General features: G+C 42.8%; 1 protein-coding gene across 3 annotated transcripts in view; it reads left to right on the forward strand.

The window, feature by feature from the left end:
* LOC6572471 (homeobox protein homothorax) overlaps nt 1-19,754 on the forward strand; it is a 121,765-nt gene that overhangs the window by 47,261 nt on the left and 54,750 nt on the right. For all 3 annotated transcript variants that reach the window (XM_015166441.3, XM_001998542.4, XM_015166440.3), the window contains exon 7: nt 15,220-15,343. In XM_015166441.3, coding sequence (XP_015021927.1) covers nt 15,220-15,343 — 124 coding nt within the window. The remainder of the gene's footprint in view (nt 1-15,219; nt 15,344-19,754) is intronic.

Consider the following 19,754-nt stretch of genomic DNA (forward strand, 5'->3'; position numbering starts at 1 on the left):
CTTTAAACTCGACTCGTTCGCTCCCCCGCACTGCCTTTCGGCTAACTGGTTAGCGGGCTGCTGCGGCTGCTGTTGCTGCAGTGCGGCCATTAAAGAAATTAATAAAACGCCATAAAACGACAATAAAACACAGCTTCATACATATGAAATCAAGCAAAGCGAAAAGCTTATTAACTTTTGTTAAACATTTATTATGATTTTTTTTTCTTCGCTCTTTATCATTCAGCTGTGCTGCGAATGCGAATTGCAATTTTAAGCAGCAGCAGCAACAGTAATAATAACAACAGGCAATGGCAACGGCAACGGCAACGACGTTAATTAAAATTGAAAAAAATGTGCAAAAGAACACCTTGAAAATATAATTTTGTTATTTGCGCGCCACACAGCGGCCACAGCGCCTCCACCCCAACCACACCCTCCGCCCCCTCCCGCAGGCAGTATTCGTATTCATAAATACAACAAAGAGCCAACGAGCTGGACGCTAGCCGCTGGCCGCCGTCCGCCGTCCGCCGGCCGCCGGCCGCCGATCGCTGGTCCGTTGCCATTTTTGGATGACCGACCGCTGTGCCCCAGTCGAGAGTGTAAATGATATATGTGGGCAGGGCGGGCGATCAGCAGCAGGGCGGGGCAGCAGCACTGAAGCTGCACTCACAGTCGCAGTCGCAGTTGCCGTTGTTGTCTTGTCTGTCATTTGGAGGCATACAAGCCCAAGCCACACCACATGCACGGCCGGGCCGAGCCCAGGCTGAGCCCAGCTCCAGCTCGGGCCAAGTGCAAATGACTTATAAGAATTTAATATTTAACAACACAAATCAATTCAAAAATCATCAGAGACCGGGGCACAAAAACTCATTTGGTGCAGTCGGCTGTTTGGGATTCCGGGGTTTTGGGTACGATGCGAGCACCTGGAACCCATGCCGGTGCCGGTGCCGGTGCCCCGGTGCCAGACAAAGTCTCATTTCATTTCATTTCATTTCATTTCGATGTTATTCGCTTTTCGGTATCACTGCGCAAAGGTAACGAAAATGAAACTTTTACGTTAACGTTAAGGAAACGATGCCGAGCAGACAATGTAGACGATGACGTTGACCGGGGACCAAGAGGCGCTGGCTCTGGTAGGGACCAGGCCCAAAGTCGTTAACATGAAGCGTTTCGTGGTGGTCGCTGTTGTTGTTGTTGTTGTTACTGTTGTTGTAGCCTTTTTGTGGTCAGAGCAAAAATTATGAAAATCAAAAAGTTTTTGGCCCTGGGTCTTTGTATGATTTCTCAGAGCCTCTTTCACTCATTCACTCAAAGCTTTACTTGTATTGCGCTGCTGCTGCTGCTGTTGCTGCTGCTTCTTCTTCGCCTGATATTTTTTATATTTTTTGATTACTTTTATTTATATTTATTTTTAGTGCAGCCAAAAACTTTGCTTCCTTAGCTGCTGCCCCTTGCAGTTGTTGTTGTCGTTGTTGTTGTTGTGCACAAGGTTATATGAAACATACAACAGACATAAAATTAAATCTGAAAGACCCAGAGAAAGAGAGTGAGAGAGCGAGCGAGTGAGTGAGAGTGAGATAGATAGATAGAAGATGCATTCTGCATTCAGCATCTCCCGCTGTGTCGTAAAGTCATTTCGATGTCGAGCCTATAGCAAGACAATGCAATTCAGCCAAAAAATCACGAGAAATAAATGTATATATAAATACACGTATATATGTACATATATATATATATATATATTCACTATATATATTTATATATAGATATATATGTCTGTACATTGGTGCCTCACGAAAATTATTGAGCATTTAACACCGACAGTCGACAGATCGAGAGCTCAAGATCTTTCAAATTCAAGATATTGCTGGCAACGCCACGTTGCATGCACATTTCTCTCTAGCCGAGGGGAGGGGGCTTAGCTTGTTGTTGTTGCCGGTTGGGTCAGAGAGAGAGAGAGGGGAGTGGTGAGAGGAGGCAATACAAACACTTTGCACTCAACACCCATTTAGCTAGCTGCTGCTGCGGCTGCTGCTGCTGATGATCATGATCAGTTACTGCTGCTGCTGCTGCTGCTGCTGATGATGATGATGATGATGATGTTGATGATGTGGCCGCCAGCCGCCAGCCAAATTGTTTACAATCAAGAGAAAAAAATTTGCGATCGATTGCAGCGACGGTGGCAAGGAAAAGTGTGAGCAACCGCAAAGGCAATGCCACAGCAGCAACAACAGCAGCAACAGCAACAGCAACACAACTGTAAACTATTTACAGCGTGGCAGGCTCGTTGATTGTTTTTGCTGCAGTTTGTTGTTGTTGTTGTTGTTGCTGCGCTTTATACAATAAAATTTATTTGATTTTTTTACGCTGCTTTCATGCCTCAGTATTTTTCTTCAATTTTCCTGCACTTTTCAACTTGATCGTTGTGTTCTCTAGCTCTAGCCCGCGTGAAAAGCGGGAAAATGAAAATGCGGCGTCGATGCTGGCGGCGGCCGCTTCGCTTCGCTTTTATAAAAATAAATTGTTCGCAGACGTAATGATGCGAAAGCAATTGAGAATTCTCTATATGCATTTGTCTATATGCCTACGTGTGTATGAGTGTGTGTGTGTTTGTGTGTGTTTGTGTGTATGTTTGTTTGTTGTTTGTCGGAATGCGTAAAATTTCAATTGACTGTGGCAAAGCATAGAGCGATCTGTCGATCTCTATCGCTCGCGCTATCGCCCAGCCTCTCTATGTCTGTCTTTATCATTAACTTTGTCTCTGGCCAGTTACGTAATGGAGGGCAAATAGAGAGATGATTGGCAGAACCCAAAGACTCAATGAAATTGATGAATGCCATGCATGCACTTGCATGCAGGCAACCAGGCAGCAGCAACAATCCTTAGTCACAATCTACGTTGATCCTCAGCTTGGCCCCTCGTTATCAGTGCGATAATCGATGGCTGTTTGGACGTGCCACTGACAGTTGCAACCGACAGTTGCGCAACAGCGCGTGATCATGCAGTGTTGGTAAACGCTTGGCGGCGATCGCTAACCCAACGGGCGGTGCTCGTCGATTGCTCGTTTCGGGTTTGCCTTTTCGCCCAGGCCACAGACACGCCCACTGCTAGATTGCCAAAGACACAGACAAAGAGCGAGTGAGAGAGAGAGGCAGGGGAAAGTAAAAAACAAACGAACGAACAAAAGTTAATTGTTAGTGCTGGCTTACCCCCCCTGGACCAAGGTAGAGCCTTTATGCGCCTGCGTGAATCTCGACTCCGGGTGGTACAGTCTGCGAGTTAATCCGATTTGCTGCGCCCCTGCGCCCAGCCGACTCAGCAGCAGCTCAGCAGCCTCTGCTGCCTCTGCGCAGGGGTGGGTTATGCGAGGCTGTGATTGATTGCCTGAATATTTGGACCAGGGTTGTTTCGCTGCCCCGTTCCTGTTTCTGTCTGCATTTGCTGCTGACTCTCCATCTCTCTCGCTCTCTCACACGCTGGCATGAACGTGACTCAGTTGCTTTCTGAGGTGAAAATTTGATTAAGCTGCTCAAAATACAATCACAAAATTAATGAAAAAAACAGCCCAAATGAAAAGTGAACAACTGTGGGCAACATTTTAATTATTGCAATTACAAATTGCATTGCAAAAATTGCAAAAATCACGCATTTTATTGATTTTTAATTGCAGCTCGTTGCATACCAAAGCTCGCCAGCTCGCCAGCTTGGCCTGGCTCAATCAAGCCGGGCACAGAGCCTGGCCAAGAGCCAGACATGCGCATTTGTGCCTTTAATTATGTTGTTGATTGTGCCACTCCGTCCGCTGTCCATCTGTCGCCGCCTGTCAGCCGGCCAACCAGCCAACTGTCCGTCTGTCCGTCTGTCCGTCCGTTTGTCTGTCAGCCCATTTAGGTGCGAACAACTGCGAACTGTTGGCTGACTTGTAGGGAGCAGCCAGCTCGAGAGTGCCCCACACCAGTTAGTCAAGTTGAGTTGTCATAATTTTCTGTCGTTCAACAAAGGCGACAACAACAACAACAGCAGCAGCAACAACAACAGCAACAACACCTGTCCAAGTGCCGCTGCTTGCGGCCTGGCCAAGTCGCAGCGCGCCAAATGCCGCAAATAACTCAGTTAATATAATTAAGTTTTGCACGAAATGTGCAGCAGAAATATGCGAAAAATGCCACGCAATCAGCGCCAAGCTAACTGAAACAAAAACAACAAAAAAACTAAGTAAAAAAAAAAAATCGAAAACAAAATAACGCAAACGCCTCAAACGCGCAGTCAAAGCAGCAAACCAAAAACTTAAACTTTAGTTTATGAACTTGTCCTGGCGTCGACACGTGTAAATCGCCGAGCCACACACACACACACACATATATGTGTTACCACATATCATGTAAATTACGTAACGACCATGTGGCAAGCGAACGGAATTTATGAACTTGCTCGATTTTGTGTCCGAGTTGTGCCTCTAAGAGTCTAAGAGTTGACATTTAACGTAATAACTTTTGCGTTAACTGTGTTACGTCAGGACGTAACAGAATTGTAAATATATTAAGCAACACTTCTGTGCTGCTCAGACGCTTGAAAGCAACTTTCTGTAGTTCTGGTTAGGGCAATGGGTACGTAAAGAAATATGTAATACCTAACACGTAAGCATTGAGTATGAAATACGCAATACATAAGCACTGAGTACGCAATACGTTATATGTAATACATTTTACCTATTACCCAATACGTAATACGTAGTACATTTTACGCAATATCTAATACATAACACAAAATATATTATACGTAATACGTAATACATTAAATGTAATACGTAATGCATTAGACGTAATACGTAATATATTATACGTTATACGTAATACATTATACGTAATACGTAATACATTATATGTAATACGTAATGCAGTATACGTAATTTATTATACGTAATACGTTTTACAATATACGTAATACGTAATGCAATATACGTAATACGTTAAACACTTTCGTTGTTAAACACTTTCGTTGTTACATATTGAACTACATAAGCAATTTCGTATTATTATTGATTAAGGAATCGCTGACTTGGAATTAGAACTTTGTACCATTATTGTACAGCAATTTCGTATTATTTGTGATTAGGGGTATTGCTGACTTCAGGCATTGCGAATTTGGTCAAAGGTCTCTCTAAATGATAATACCATGTCATATAAATCAAAACATTTTCTTATTTGTAAGCTCTCAATACATGATGACGTAACAATATATGTACATATATTAATTGACAACATTGCACAGCTTTAACAAACGTTTTATTTTGCTATATAAATAAACATTGAAAATGGTTGTTCTGAAATTTTATACATAGAAATGTATATGGAAAGCTAGAAATGAAAAGTTTATAACTTCTATTATATATACTCTGATGAAAGTACCGAGTTGAGTTGATATATTCATGTCCGTCATTTGGATTCACAGAGTTCATATCTCTGCAGTTTCGACTCTTTCAGTGCTACCTTTTAAACCTTTAACAAAGCTAAACTTTGTTTTATATAACTATAAAATGATCTATTTCTATAGTGTCTGACTGACATTTTTATAGTGCTGTTAATATATTCAGCATGCTGGTCTATTAAATTTCTGCAGCATAATTTGATTACGTTATATAATTGGCTTATGTCGCTGCTTTTAGCTCTTGGTCAAATAAACAACTCCTTCCCGTTGTAGAAAAAATCAAATTTCATACATTCCCATCAAACAGTGCCACACCCCCCTGCCACCCAGCCGCGCCCATTGCGGCATTTGCATACAAATCACGCCGACGCGTCGATGCTGCCACCATTTGCAACCCTTCAAATGCGCCACAGACAACAACAACAAAACAACAACAGAAAAGCAAAAGAGTAAAAAAGACAACAGCAAATGAGAAAAAAAAAAAAAAACAACGAAATACCAAAAAGCGCTTCTAATGTTATTTTGATGTTGTCTCGATGGGTCTTCAATGGGCGCTACCGATTCACATGAACATTTACATTCTCATTCTCATCCACATCCACATCCACATCCACATCGACGTTCACATTCACTGACACGGGCTCTGGCGGCACTGGCTGTAGCCGTTGGAAACCCGCAAAATGCGTGTTTTAAATCCAATTTAGACATTATCTAATTTAGGGCATCTCTGCACCACTCACCGGTGACAGACTCGACTCGACTCAGCTCGAGCTCAGTTTCGATGCCTTTTTATGCAAATCTATGGAAATTTCATTACGAATACGCTGCCGCTGCTGCGGCTGCACACCCCTTTGGCAGAGCCAGTGCTGCGACCCTGAAAGTATTTTTTGGCTAAATGCTGTAAACTGTGAAACGCCAAAAGACGTAATAAACTCATTTAAACGCCGCTACCGGGATGCCCTTTGGTTTGGGTAATGAAATTTTTGTAAAGCATCTTGCCACGGCCGCACGATAATATGCAAATGGCCTGTGGCTCGGGGCAGGGGCAGGGGCAGGGGCAGGGGCAGGGGCAGGGGCAGGGGCAGTGGCAGTGGCATGAGGGGGGTGGCCCAATGGGACGTCCCGAACGGACGAGTGAATCTCTGCGCATCGTCGTGTGGCAATAATCAAATTTTCTAATTTTTATGGCTCTCTCTGGGCCAAAAGCCAGAGCCTCACGACCAGGTCTAATTGATTTTGCACTGGCCAACGTGATTTTTCGACTGATTTACGAGTTTGCCAGCCAGCGAGTTGCCCTTTAAATGGAAACACTCTCCGAGAACGCGATTTTTGTTTTACTTTATTTCTTTAATATTCTGAGTTTTTTTCCTTTTTTTTTTTTTTTTTGCTAGTCATCGCAATGACGATGGCGACGTCGTCTTCTAGTCTACTGCGCCCGGGCCGCAATGATGCGACAGTTTCGGCATTCGGCATTCAGCTTTCAGTTTTGTGGTGCGAGCCAGGGCTTTTAGAGACAGGCCGCCCCTTTTTAGAGGCCTTTTAAGACAATACGCGGCGTGCTGAACTTCGCAGCAAGCGTGACATGGCAGAATGCTGCAATGGCATGGGCGATCCAAGCTGGAATCGGGGCGTTGTTTAACTGAAGTGTATTCTCGGCTTTTAGGCAGCTAAGGCAGATGGAGATGGAGATGATGATGGAGCTGGAGGTGAATCGGCTATAACAATAAGAAGAAAAGTATAGCTCTGCGAATCTTTTTGATCTACTTTGGAGCGACTGCTGCTACTGCTGCTGCTTGCACTGGGGCAGGGGCTGAACCTATTTATCAGTGAATTATATCAATAATACGAGTAGTATATGAATTTCACATAGTGTGACTCGACAATTCGTGGCCTGGGTTTGGCCTGCAGGCGCACAGCGACAAATCCTTGTAATGCCTTGTCTATGGCCATGTATCCGCTGGCTGGCTAATTTCAAATGTCAGCTTATCTGGCTAACAAGATGGGTGCCGGCCGATAGCCAGAGCCCGAGTGTCCAGAGTGTCCGACACCTCTAGTCCGCCGTGCTTATCGCATGCAAAGATTGAGATTTTGGCACGTCAGCGCTGACATTGCATATGTCATGCGGGCCCAAATACTTGTTCGAGGAATGCAAATCTATAAAATCTCGCTAAACGAAATGAAAATGTCTGCTTAAGCAGTTGCCGTCCCGCCATGTCGCGTCGCGTCGCAGGCGCTGACAACGTCCCGTCCACGTAATTTGCAAATGAGCGTTCGAGTCAGGCAACGGCTAAGCGGGCAACGGGCAACGGGCAACGGGCAACAGGCATGTCCGCCTGATCCCTGACCACGATGTGGCTAATCTCCATGCCAGGCGCTGTCGTCTCTATCGGCCAGCGGAATCTATTTGACACTGTCTCTCTCTCTCTCTCTGGCGGCCAGCCTGTCTCGTCTGTCTTGTCTCCTGTTTGTATGTGTGGTTTGATTTTAGTCTGCGGCACGCCATGTTACAAGAATCGAGAGACTCCTTGGTGTTGGCTCTCGGCTGTGCTCCATGTGTCCCATGCGGCGGTGTCCCGTTCCCAGGGGCGGGTGTGACATTTTACATGAAATTACTTTGCATACACATGCATCAAATTAATTACACGATTAATGTTCTCACATGCAACGGCTGATCCTCTCTCCTGCTCTCGCTCACTATCCCTATCTCTTTCTCACTCTCGCTCTGCCAGCTTATGCAAATCTATTTCGCGCGATCATTGCAGCATTTGCATGTTGCTATCTTGATATCTTTGCCGGCAAGAAAATGATTCCATTGCCTTTCGTGATACGTCTCCACAGCCCCAGTCACAGCCCCAGTCTCAGCCACAGTGCCAGCCCCAACCCCTCCGGGCAGCTTTCTTCGTTTGAGCTGGTCTGGGTCTGGACTTGAAAGAATGTGTGTTGGAATTGTGTGAAACATGCCATTTGAATAATTATCTTATTTGCATTGCAGCCGCAACAAACAACTGCAGTCAGTTGCAAATTAAAAAGTGCAAAGTCCATGCAGCTACGACTCGTCTCTCTCTGTCTCTCTCTCTCTCTCTCTCTCGCTCACATGTTAATCTCTTTTGGCTGGGCTTTGCGCAAAAGTTCAAATTGATAGCCAAGATTTGCGTCGCAGATAAATCCACTGACACACTGTGTGAACATTGCCCAATGCGAATCGCGTGCAGTTGCAGCCGTCGGCTCGAGCCGTGCTCCATTTCCGCCACAGTCCAAACCGAATCTCAATCCCAATCCGATCCCAGTTCAAAATCCAATCTAGTTTCGGTTCGTGCTGCCTTCTGCCCAGTCTCAGTCCCACTCTCTGGCTCTGGCTCTGCCTCAGCTACTTTTCCACTGTTTGTGTAACATAATAACAAAGTCAAACAAATGATAAGTGATAGAGCCACAATTGCGCGCCACTCTGCTTATCTATTTAATATTTTTTTTTTCTTCATTCCTTTCTTCTGTTTTGTGTTGTGTATTTCAGGTAGCTTCTGAATTTTTATTATCAAAATACTAATTTCTTTGTTTGCACAAGATTTCCGAAAAAAAACCCTAGTACTTGGACGGCAGCAGCTACGGTACCTGCTTCAATTTGTTATCAGCTTATAAATATTTAATCACAGACTTGTACTTGGGCGTGCTTTTTTTTCGATTGCGATAGCAGTCCAAGATTTCCTGTGCCCCCGAGCGAGACGGCGCGAGGCAACAGCAGCTGCAGCAGTGAGAGAGAGTGAGAGCGAGCGAGCGAGAGAGGTAGACCAGTGCACGTTGTACCACGCTGCGTATGAGTAACGACGCCCATCTGATCAACATTGTTGTATATCTGAAAGCATAGATAGATAGCACAGTAGTCGCACAATTATGTCAAGTGCTTCTACACGAAATTAACATGTTCTCACTCGAGTGGTTACGCCACTGACCCGCTCAGCTGGTCAGTCCAACAGGCCTTAACTTTTATTATAGATAGACTACGAAAACTTGTAAATAGATAGGCCGACATAAATTTTATTACTTAAGACAGTTGCAGCTGAACTGTAAATACCACTGTTGTGGGAGAGGGAAAGAGAGAGGTGAAGGAGTTATGATTTTAATATATAATATGTAAAATATTTAGTAATTATATATAATTAGAATATTTACTTATTAAATTTTGTATATATAGAAAAAAAAAAAAAAAATTATAGAAATATAAATACATGAATTTATAAATATGTATTAATATGGGTATATACAGTTACGAAACATAACTATATAAAACAAAAAATAATAAATAAATAAATAACTAAATAAATAAAAATAAAAATAAATACAAATATGTGTAATAAAAAAATTGATTGAAAATGATAAAAAAAATATATTGTATGAATTAATCAAATTTACATATAAATATAAAATCTAATAATACAATAAAAGTAAAACAAATATATAAATAAATAAATATAAATATATATATATACTATAAAAATAAGTAATAATATATATATATAAATAAATGTATGTATCAATTATATAACATTTTATATATAATTTGCTCAGTTTAAAGTTCGCTTAGTCTGAAATTGAACTAAATTCCACTTTAAATGGAATTTAAATCGTGGCATATAACTTAGACAAAACAAGCTGCCACTCATATCGACTGCGGTCTCTGTCTAACTTGTTAAAGCCACCTGTGCATGTGCATGTGTGTGTGTGTGTGTGTGTCTGTGTGTGTGTGGTATAATTGTGTGTAATTAACTTGCAATTTGATTGAAATTATAGCCTGCACTCACTGCCACTTGCCGGCATAGACGTATATATACATACATACACATACACATATATATATATATATATATATACATTTATATATGATTGTGTGTAGCAATTTGCGTGTCGAGCGTCGAGGGCAACCCCAAAAGGCAGCCATATTGTGAATCGGGAATTGGCAGACCAGAGCCCCTGGCTGGCTGCCTGGCTGGCTGGCTGTCTGATTGGTCTTGCAAGGAGCAATGCTCCTACGATGCCAGCTTATTTCACTTTAATTAAAAATTCAACCCTTAAACAAAATGGCACACACACACACACACATGCTGATACTCACACATGTGAACGCATTTCATTTCATTCAGCGAACATTTTACAACTTGAACAAATTTGAAAAACAATTAAATGCCATGCGCGCAATTAAGTACAGAGAAGGTGGCAACAACAACAACAGGAGCAGCTGAAGTGGCACACGGGCTGGGTGGTGCGAGCATATACCGTTAATTAAGCAGAAGCAGCTGAAAGACTGCCTGACAATGGGGCTGCCAAGGCAAGGCATAATGGCATGGGAGCCTTAGAGTTTCTGGCTTGCCACTAAGCGCTGCTCCAGGGCGCTAAAACCACAGCAACAACAACAGCAACTACAACAACAACCACAAACACGACACAAACAGACAAACACAAGCTTTTGTGTGTGTGCCCCGGCCAATGCCAAACAACAAATCCATCAAAACAAACAGCCGTCGGGGTTTATACGGATTGGTATTTGGGGTTCGGCCATCCTCAGCTCTCCTCAGCTCAGCTCTCCTCAGCTCAGCTCAGTTCAGCTTCGTTTGCCCTGAACCGCATCAGAAACATAAACCCAGCGAAAAACTTTCAGCCTGTGCGGCCATGTAAAAAGGATTTAATTATTTGTTCTAAGGATATGGATGCGAATTGTGTGTGATTGTGTGTGTCTGTGTGTGTGTCAATCTGTGTGTGCGTTCTGTCGCTTTGTGAGTGTTTGTACACAAACAGAAAAATATGTTTCACGTCCACTTTCGAGGCTGAACAAATAGTTCCGCTCGCATAGCCCAAAGGCAAAGGGGCAAGTGAGGCTTGTGAGGCAACTGAGGCATTGGCAATGATTATTGGGTCTGGCCTAAATGCTAAGCTGCAGTTTTTAATTGTGAAAACGAGCATAGCCTAATCCTGGTTGGCCTCAGGCAGCAGCAGCAGACATCTCTATTCTAAATACCATTTCCCATTTCCCATTTCCATTCCCATGGCTCAAAATGTCAAATGCACGCGGCAAACGCTGCAGGGCAATTAGAAGAAGCACTCCAGATATAGCTCAGCTCAGTGCCGTGTCGCAGTGGCAAATGAGTTACAATCATAACAACAGCAACAACAACAATTCTCGAGATGGCACACGCGCTGCCACGCCCACACTCGAGAATCGAATCGCTGCTTCCCACGCGCGCTCAAAAAGTTCTGCGCCCATTCGCCATAATTTGATTGTTTTCTTTGTAGTGTGTGCGGTGGGTGGGTCGGGGTGAGAGCGCAGGGAGACCGTAAGGGCAGCTCTGCTAACTGTTGATTGTAGTGATTAACGGCAACGTGGCAGCCACTGTGATTGCCAGCCAGCAAATTATAGAGCCGAATCTCTAGCGAAAATTGCATGTTGTGAGTCCTGCAGTTCCTTGGCACGCGGCTTTGACTTGGGCCAAGGCGCAATTATGCGGCAGCTGAGCCGACTTAGCCAAGTCACTTGGAAAGCTGACCAGCGGCAAGGCAACTAGAGTGTGCGAGAGTGAGAGAGAGAGAGAGAGGTGGGGAGGGGGGAGCAAACGGAAGTGCGGCAGATACGCAATATAATGAAGTGTTTGGGCAATCAAACAAAACAAAAGTTTGCCAACAGCAATTGACCAAGTGATTGTTTAGTTGTTGTTGTTGTTGTTGCTTAGTTGTTGTTGCTTAGTTGTTTGTTGTTCATTTTGGTGGGGAAGCGATTACATTTTATGTGAGAGCACAACTTTGCGGTTGTTTAATGTGCGGCACGTTTAAATTTTTAAACAACACGATTGTCATGCATGTCTGGCGGCAGTCCGCAGTTGCCAGTTGCCAGTTGCCAGTTGCCAGTTGCCTGTCGGGGCGGTCTGGCATCATCATCAAAAATTTAAAGAGCTGGCAACGCCATTTTGCTTATTGACGCTGCGTTTTAGCTGATAAATAAATAATTTGGCTGGCAGGCGGCAACCGGCAGGCGGCTGGCGGCTGGCAGGTCCCCAAACCCCCCAAGTCGATGGCACAACGTCCCCAAACCCCTCAGCGCCAAAAAGGTAAACGAAAATTGTTTCTTGATCATTTTAATGCACCCAAAGGGACGCAAAAGTGAAAAAGTTTTTGTTGCCGGTGATGAGCCAAAATGGGTGGGGCATGAGGGCAGGCAGAAGTGAGATAGGGGGGACAGCATTACGTGATGCGAAGCGGCATGGCGAGTGTCGTGCCTGAGTGTGGGGCAAGAGGAGCAGATGGAGTGAGCTGAGCGGCCTCAACTCAATTTCATTAATAGTGAAAGCGTCAGCGCTTGGCCCTCATCATTTAAATAAAAACCAATATTTGATAATAATTGTCGCAGGACATGCAATGCGATAAGCAGCGGCAGCAGCAGCGAGAAGCAACAGCAACAACAAAATGAGGAAGAAGAAGAAGCAACTGCCATTCGAGTCGTGCCAATGGCAATTCGATAGCTTAATTTCCATGCCGCTTGTTAATTGAAAATGTAATTAATGCACGCATCGATAAGCTCTGTTACCCAGCACCAGATCCAGTGCGTCCGCTGTCCTGTCCTGTCCAGTCCTGTTCTGTTCTGTTCTGTCCTGTGCCTATCCTTTCAAGGAGCGCGACTGGCATTTAGCACGACGCATGCCGCATGCCGCATGCCGCATGCCGTATGCCGCATGCAACACTCGCCGTGTTCTGGTAACTCGATACAATTTCAATAGCCTGAAGACCGACCAGCAGAAGAAGAAGAAGAAGAAGAGCCTTAACTTAAACTCCAAAGTGTGTGCGGCAAGTGTGAAAGATTCGAAAAGCTGACCGACTCGAACTCCCCGAAAGCCGACAGCCCTATCGAATTTCGAGTGGCCAACATGCCACGCATAAAAGGAAAGTTTCGTTTGGGAAAATGCAGCCCTTTGTTTCACTTGGGATTCTGAGTTGAGTTTATTTTTATTTTTATTATTTTTCTCAATTTTTTAATGCAGCTAATTAAATAGTTTCATTTGCTCGCTTTAATGAGCCACAAATTAGGCTGCGGTTGGCCCGCTTTTTATAGCCCATAAAGTAACCAACGGGAGAAAAAAATATATAAAAAAAAAAAACATTAAAGCAAAACAACAATTGCTTCAGGTCTATCGAGAGTCGCTAGTCGTATCCGTTTAGGTTGCAAACTGTTTATGCGACCATCAAGAGACACCTCATAGCTCATATAGAAAGGGACAGCGAGAGAGTTAGATAGAGTGAGAGAGCGTTAGTAATAAGAGTTACTTTCAAATGCAGACAACGTAGCCAATAATTAATACATTGATTGCCAAATTAGCTACTTTTCGAACCAGGAATTAAAAGACAACGCAGACAAATTGGCAACAGGCCAATATCATTTGAATAAATTGCATAAATTATGGCTAGGAATGAATGAAGCAAAGACTCTCAATTATGATGTTTATGACATGGAAGTTCTATTGCCATTCAATATAATTTCTTTAAATGTGGAAATTTTCGTTTAGTTAAAACTTTAGCTCAATTGAACTCAGCTCGCACCCACACACACCGACATACACACACCCACACCCACTCATAAAGAGCCATAATATTTGTATTGTCTATAGCGGGGCGCTATTAATATGCGATTTAACAAATATTTAGCGAAAACACATGCGATGCGCCCTGCATGCCAAATGAATCAAAAATTTGCTGTACGCACACTCAAAATTCATTGTATTCGAAAGTCAAGAATTTTTACGAGCTTGGGAAAATAATAATTTAATGCTTAAAAATTGTGAGCGATGGACTTGGAGGTAGGGTCATTACTACACTTGAGTGTGCGTGTGCGTGTGTGTGTACACGTGCATGAAATGAATGCCGTCGCATTTTATGTTTTGTTGACTTCTGCGAGCGACAACAAATTTCGTCGTTATTAGCAGAATTTAAATTGCTGTTACCGATCGATTTCGAGCAGGGAGCTCTAGGCGGCAACGACGTGCTGGCTAAAAATATGGCTACATGGCTACATGGCTATATGGCTATGAGTGCTCTGACCAGCCTGGACATTGACATTTTTGGTATCTGCAGCGTCGCGGAGCAGAGCAGAGCAGAGCGGTTTAATATGCCGCCATCGTTCACGACGCGACGTCGCACAGCTAAAAGATGACGAGGCTGTTGTTGTTGTTGTTGTTGTTGCTGTTGTTGTTGCTGCTGCTGCTTCTAGTTAGAAGACGCACACAGGCCAGCTCAAAGGCAGAGCCAGTTGCTGCATATTAATTTGATAACTTATAAATACATATACATACACCACACAATATATATGTATATGTGTATATTTATATTTGCACACGATGTTGTTGTGCCGGTCTAGGCCTAGGCCACGATCGCTGTTTGGGCATTTGTTAGGCCAGAATATGGCCAAGCCATGGCAGTTTTGACAACTTGACAGTCGTGCAGACACGGACCCGGACTGGGACTCCGACTGGGACAGACGGCACAGTCGACATTGACTTGGCCGTCTGTGGACTTTTTATATTGATTGTATGTCCAGTTTTATGTGGCCCATTTTATGGTTGGCGTGTCAATTTAAAGCGACATTTATAAGCAATTTGTAACTAATTCTAACACACACCTAACGCATGCCTTGCCAACTTGATCGATCTATTGTATATATAAATATGTATGTTCCTCAAGTTGTATATATATTTTATTCTTTAGACAGTTGCATTTTGATCGCTTCAATAATATCAACTCTCTCTCTCTCTGTCTCTCTCTCTCTCTCTCTCTTTGCAGCGGCCGCCCAGCTCATCGCTGTCGTATGGGGGCGCAATGAACGATGATGCTCGCTCGCCGGGCGCTGGTAGTACACCTGGTCCATTATCACAGCAGCCACCTGTCCTAGATACATCAGACCCTGGTAAGTGTTGTAAATCTGATTACTAGATATATGCTAGATATATTCATTTGGGTATTGGAGCTCTGGCTGTCGGTTAAATAATTCAATGAAACGTATCGTTCGCTCTTCATTGAATAACTGCTGACATTTGGAGTCAACTAAATAGATAATACACTCACACACACGGTTACAGTTACGCAGCGAGTGGATGCTCTTTACACCTTTGCTTAGACTTGTCGCTGCCTCAGCTGTTTGATTATGTTGTTTGCCTCAGCCTGAAGCCTGAAGTGTTGCTGTGGCCAAAGTTATGAGCGAGCAACTACTTCAGTGAGCAGAGTGAATGCGGCTCAAAGCTTAAGCACACACACACACACATACAGACACATGTGAGTGCGACTGAGAGATACTTAGGGAGAGCCCTAAGCCGCGACTCGTAGACTGCCTGTCTTTTGCATGTTGCAGAGTCTTCACTTCAAAAGTTTGTGGCAACCGAGAGATTTTTCAATATTTTGAGTGTGTGCAGCGGCAACAACAACAACAACTACAGCAACAACAACAACAACAACAACAATAACTTCGCACTTGGCGCTTCTTTTTGAAGATTTTTATGCTCGACGATGCTCGATGCTCGCTGCTCGCTCTGCTTGGACTTGGACTCCACGTTGAATTATTTATGGTGATAGGCAAAATATTTTTTATGTGTTTTTCTGTTGCCGGCAAGAAAACAAAAGCGCGTTCGGCGCAAACACCACTCGACAGCGACACTCTCCGGGCCACTCGTCGTCCGCCTCGAGTGCTCCATGGTGATAATGCAGTTTTCAGTTTTCATTTTTCAGTTTTTAGTATAAACATAGATACACATACATATATGTATATGTAGTTCTTTTTTTTTCGAAGACGGCAATACTTTTTGGCCATAGACCAAATGACGCGCTCTCAAGCCCTGCGCTGAGTTTTACTGGCAAAAGGAGGCGCTGCGCTGGACTTGACGGCAAAAGCAACAAAAACAAAAACAACAAAAAAGAAACTTTAAAGTGAGCCGACTACAACAACAACAACAATAGCAACAACAGCAAACTATTGGCAACACAAATATATTCTAGTCGACTTTTACGAGACGTCTTCTTCTTCATCTTCTCATATTTTCTGTTGAGTTTTGATTGATTTATCTACACGTCGAGTTACTTTGTAGACAAATTAAATTTTGGCATACTCCAAGCAGTTGAAGCTGTGCGAGAGAGAGAAAGAGAGAGCGTCTTCTGCATCAGTGTGTGAATGAAAATTATCTACAGTTGAATGAGTTTTGCGGGCAGCGAGCAGCAAATTTTAATGTTCATTTCGAGTTTTTGCCATGGTGATAAGAAATTTGCTCGACTCGCTCGAGTCGAGTTCACATCATTTCCCTGAGTCGAGCAAAATTTGCCGCGCGTATTTCGGGCGTAGCAAATAGATATTTTCTACATTTTAAGTAGACAGAGAAAGAGACTGAGGCAGAGACAGGAGCAGAGGCAGAGGCAGAGGCAGGCAGCTAGTCCAGGAATGTGGTTACCAAAGAAATTCACTGCTGCTGCACAAATTCCAGTGCACACGCAGAGCCGGAGTCAGGCAGAGGAATCCTTGGGTCAGGGGGCGGGCGGGGTTTGGGTAGCAACCGCTGTCGAGGGTTGCCGTAATTTTATGCACGAATTCGTAAAATGTTATTCAAATGGAAAATGTGATTTTTATCAATTTTGACAGGAATTTTTCGCAGAAAGCATAAAGGAAAACGTAGCACAAGGATGTGTCCTCCTCAAGTCTCATTTCTGTATGCGTTTGTTTGTGTGTGTGTGTGTGTAGCACTCGAAATGTTTAAGTTGCTCTAATTTATGAGGTCAGGCAATTGCCTACAGACGTAGAAAATGACAAAACAAATCATGTATTTAAAGTCCTTAAATTATGAGAAATATTTTACTTGAAGAAATAGTGAACAGATTGCGTTGGAAAATAGTTGCAGGAGTCTTCTCCTTCGTTCTCAGAAAGTCTAAGAAATCTAATCACAAGCTAATTGACAGTGTAATCGGATTTTGATGAAATGAATAAAATAATAAATATTAAAAAAAAAAAAAATTATTTATTTTAATATATATTTATATTATTAAAAAAAGTTTAATTAATTAAATAAAGAATTGACTTTACTGTAATCAATTTAATTAATAATTAATAATAATAATAAATGAAAATAGAAAAATATATATATTAAAAAAAAAATTAGTAAAAAAATATATAGTCATTAATAAATAAATAATAAATAAAAATAGAATCATTAAAAATAAATAAATTAATGAAATAAGAAATATGCTTTTCTATAATAAATACTCTTACATAATACTCAAATGAAATAAATAAATAATAAATTAAAAAAAAAGAAAAATAAAAACCCCATACTGAAATCTGAATTGATAAATAAATTATCTAACATATAGGAAGTTCTGAAATAAATATATTTTACTTAAAAAAAATACTGTATAAATCTACGAAAATTGAAATATAAAGCCAAATTTAATTTAATAAGAAACGGCATAAGAACTCTTAACTGATAAACCATCCCAAGTTATATGTAAAGTATTCGAGCTGTAATCGCTTTCTGATGAGCTAGAAGAGTGTCAATCGATGCTGGAGTTTCACATAGTTAGGAGCGTATTGAGTGTAGGTTCGAGGCTCTGTCTGCCGTTTGCTCCGCTTAATTGCTGGCCTCATCATAATCGAAATTGTTAGGGGCGTGAACGCGACGACTTTTGGCTAGATAGATTTCCATAAATAAATAATCCCAGCAATTAGTTGGTGGAAAGCCACAAGTCAGTTGACTCGACTCGGGCAGCACAAAACACAGACAGCTTCGTGTCAGCCAGTTTCGATTCAGTTTTTGAGAGTTAGTCTTTGGGTCTATATAATTATAGGGCACCCTCATCAACGTCCAGCGTCGCGCGCAGCGCATTGCATTCAATTAAAAAATATTTGTATATCTTTGTGTTGTGTTCGTGTGCGCTGCTCTGTGACCTGCCCAAAATGTTGATGACGGATCTCGACGTCTGTATTTTTCATATAATTTTCCATTTTGGCTCCGCTCGCCGTTTGGCGCAACAGTTAATGCGCAATTAAAGAGCCAAACCAGGCGATAAATGTCTGCGTTGTCAGCTATGAAAATATGCCAAAGGTCTGTGCGTGTATTTACATTTGAGAGTCGTCAAGTGTCGCTTAAATGCAAATCAAAATAAAACGAGATCAATTTGATTGCCTTAGCTGCCAAAATGCAAATAAACAAGAACAGCGGGCGAGCGACCAGCCCTTACACTCGGTCCCTGGGTCCGCAACCCTTCGGCGGCCTCAGCTAACCCCCCTCCGGTCGCTGACATTGATTGAAAATGCTGCGTGACGTAAATTAACTTTCATGGCGTGGGGCAGCCTCAGAAGTGCGTGTTATCCTTTCCGCTCAGCGTGCTCAAAGGCTCGGCGTTCGGTGCTCTACGCTTAGCGTTTGTCAAGCCGCAAGACCCACACAATTGCCAATTGTTACAGTTTTAAAGTAACGAGGGGTTGCTCACACACACACACACACACACACACACTCTCTCTGGATGTGTGGCAGCTTGTTGTTGTCATTGCGGCCTTAATGCCACATTCACATCGATGACCTGGAGTGCACTTTTCGCTTTTGCTACTAAGGCGATTATCTTTGTTGCTGCTGTCGCCCAATTTTTGCTTATTTACATTGATGAAATGTGCTACAACAACAACAAAAACAGACGGAGTAGGAACAATAGCAATAACAATAACAGGAAGCTCTGGCCCTCTAGCCGTTGCCTGTTTGTTATCTTACCACGCACAATTAGACAATTTTCATTTGGCTGGCCGACAGTTTCTCATGAGAGTTTCTCTGTAATGTGAAAGCATTTTTTTGTTGTCGTTGTTGTTGTTTGGTATTTTTGCTGGTTTGCTTTTAATAGCATTACATTTGCTTGGTTTGACAGCAACTTCTGGGCTGGGGCGTAGCTGGGGCGTAGCTCTATCACAGACTATTTCGTAAAAGGTTCTTGCAGTGATTTAGCACGGCCGGAAGTCAGCCAGAGATTAAAAGCTTTGCTTTATCAGCAACTCATGGCATGTAAATATATCTAAACTAGATCTACAGCTAACAGTAATCCTATCTCTCTCTTTAGAAGTGGCTAGAGCTGGTATATAATTTCACATATATATTCATATACAGTGCACCGCATGGTGCTCCTTTGTCAGTCCAGCCTCTGAGGATCCATTCACACCTCGGCATCATCAGTCAATCTTGTGATGCTTGCATCTGCCTTTCCCACAACTTTTTAACTCTTTTGTCAAATGCTGACACAATTTCCGCCACCAACGTGGCACAACAACAACAACAACAACAACACACGACGATAAA

Source organism: Drosophila mojavensis, unplaced genomic scaffold (genome assembly GCF_018153725.1).
Source record: "Drosophila mojavensis isolate 15081-1352.22 unplaced genomic scaffold, ASM1815372v1 contig_19, whole genome shotgun sequence".
Taxonomy (NCBI): Eukaryota; Metazoa; Arthropoda; class Insecta; order Diptera; family Drosophilidae; genus Drosophila; species Drosophila mojavensis.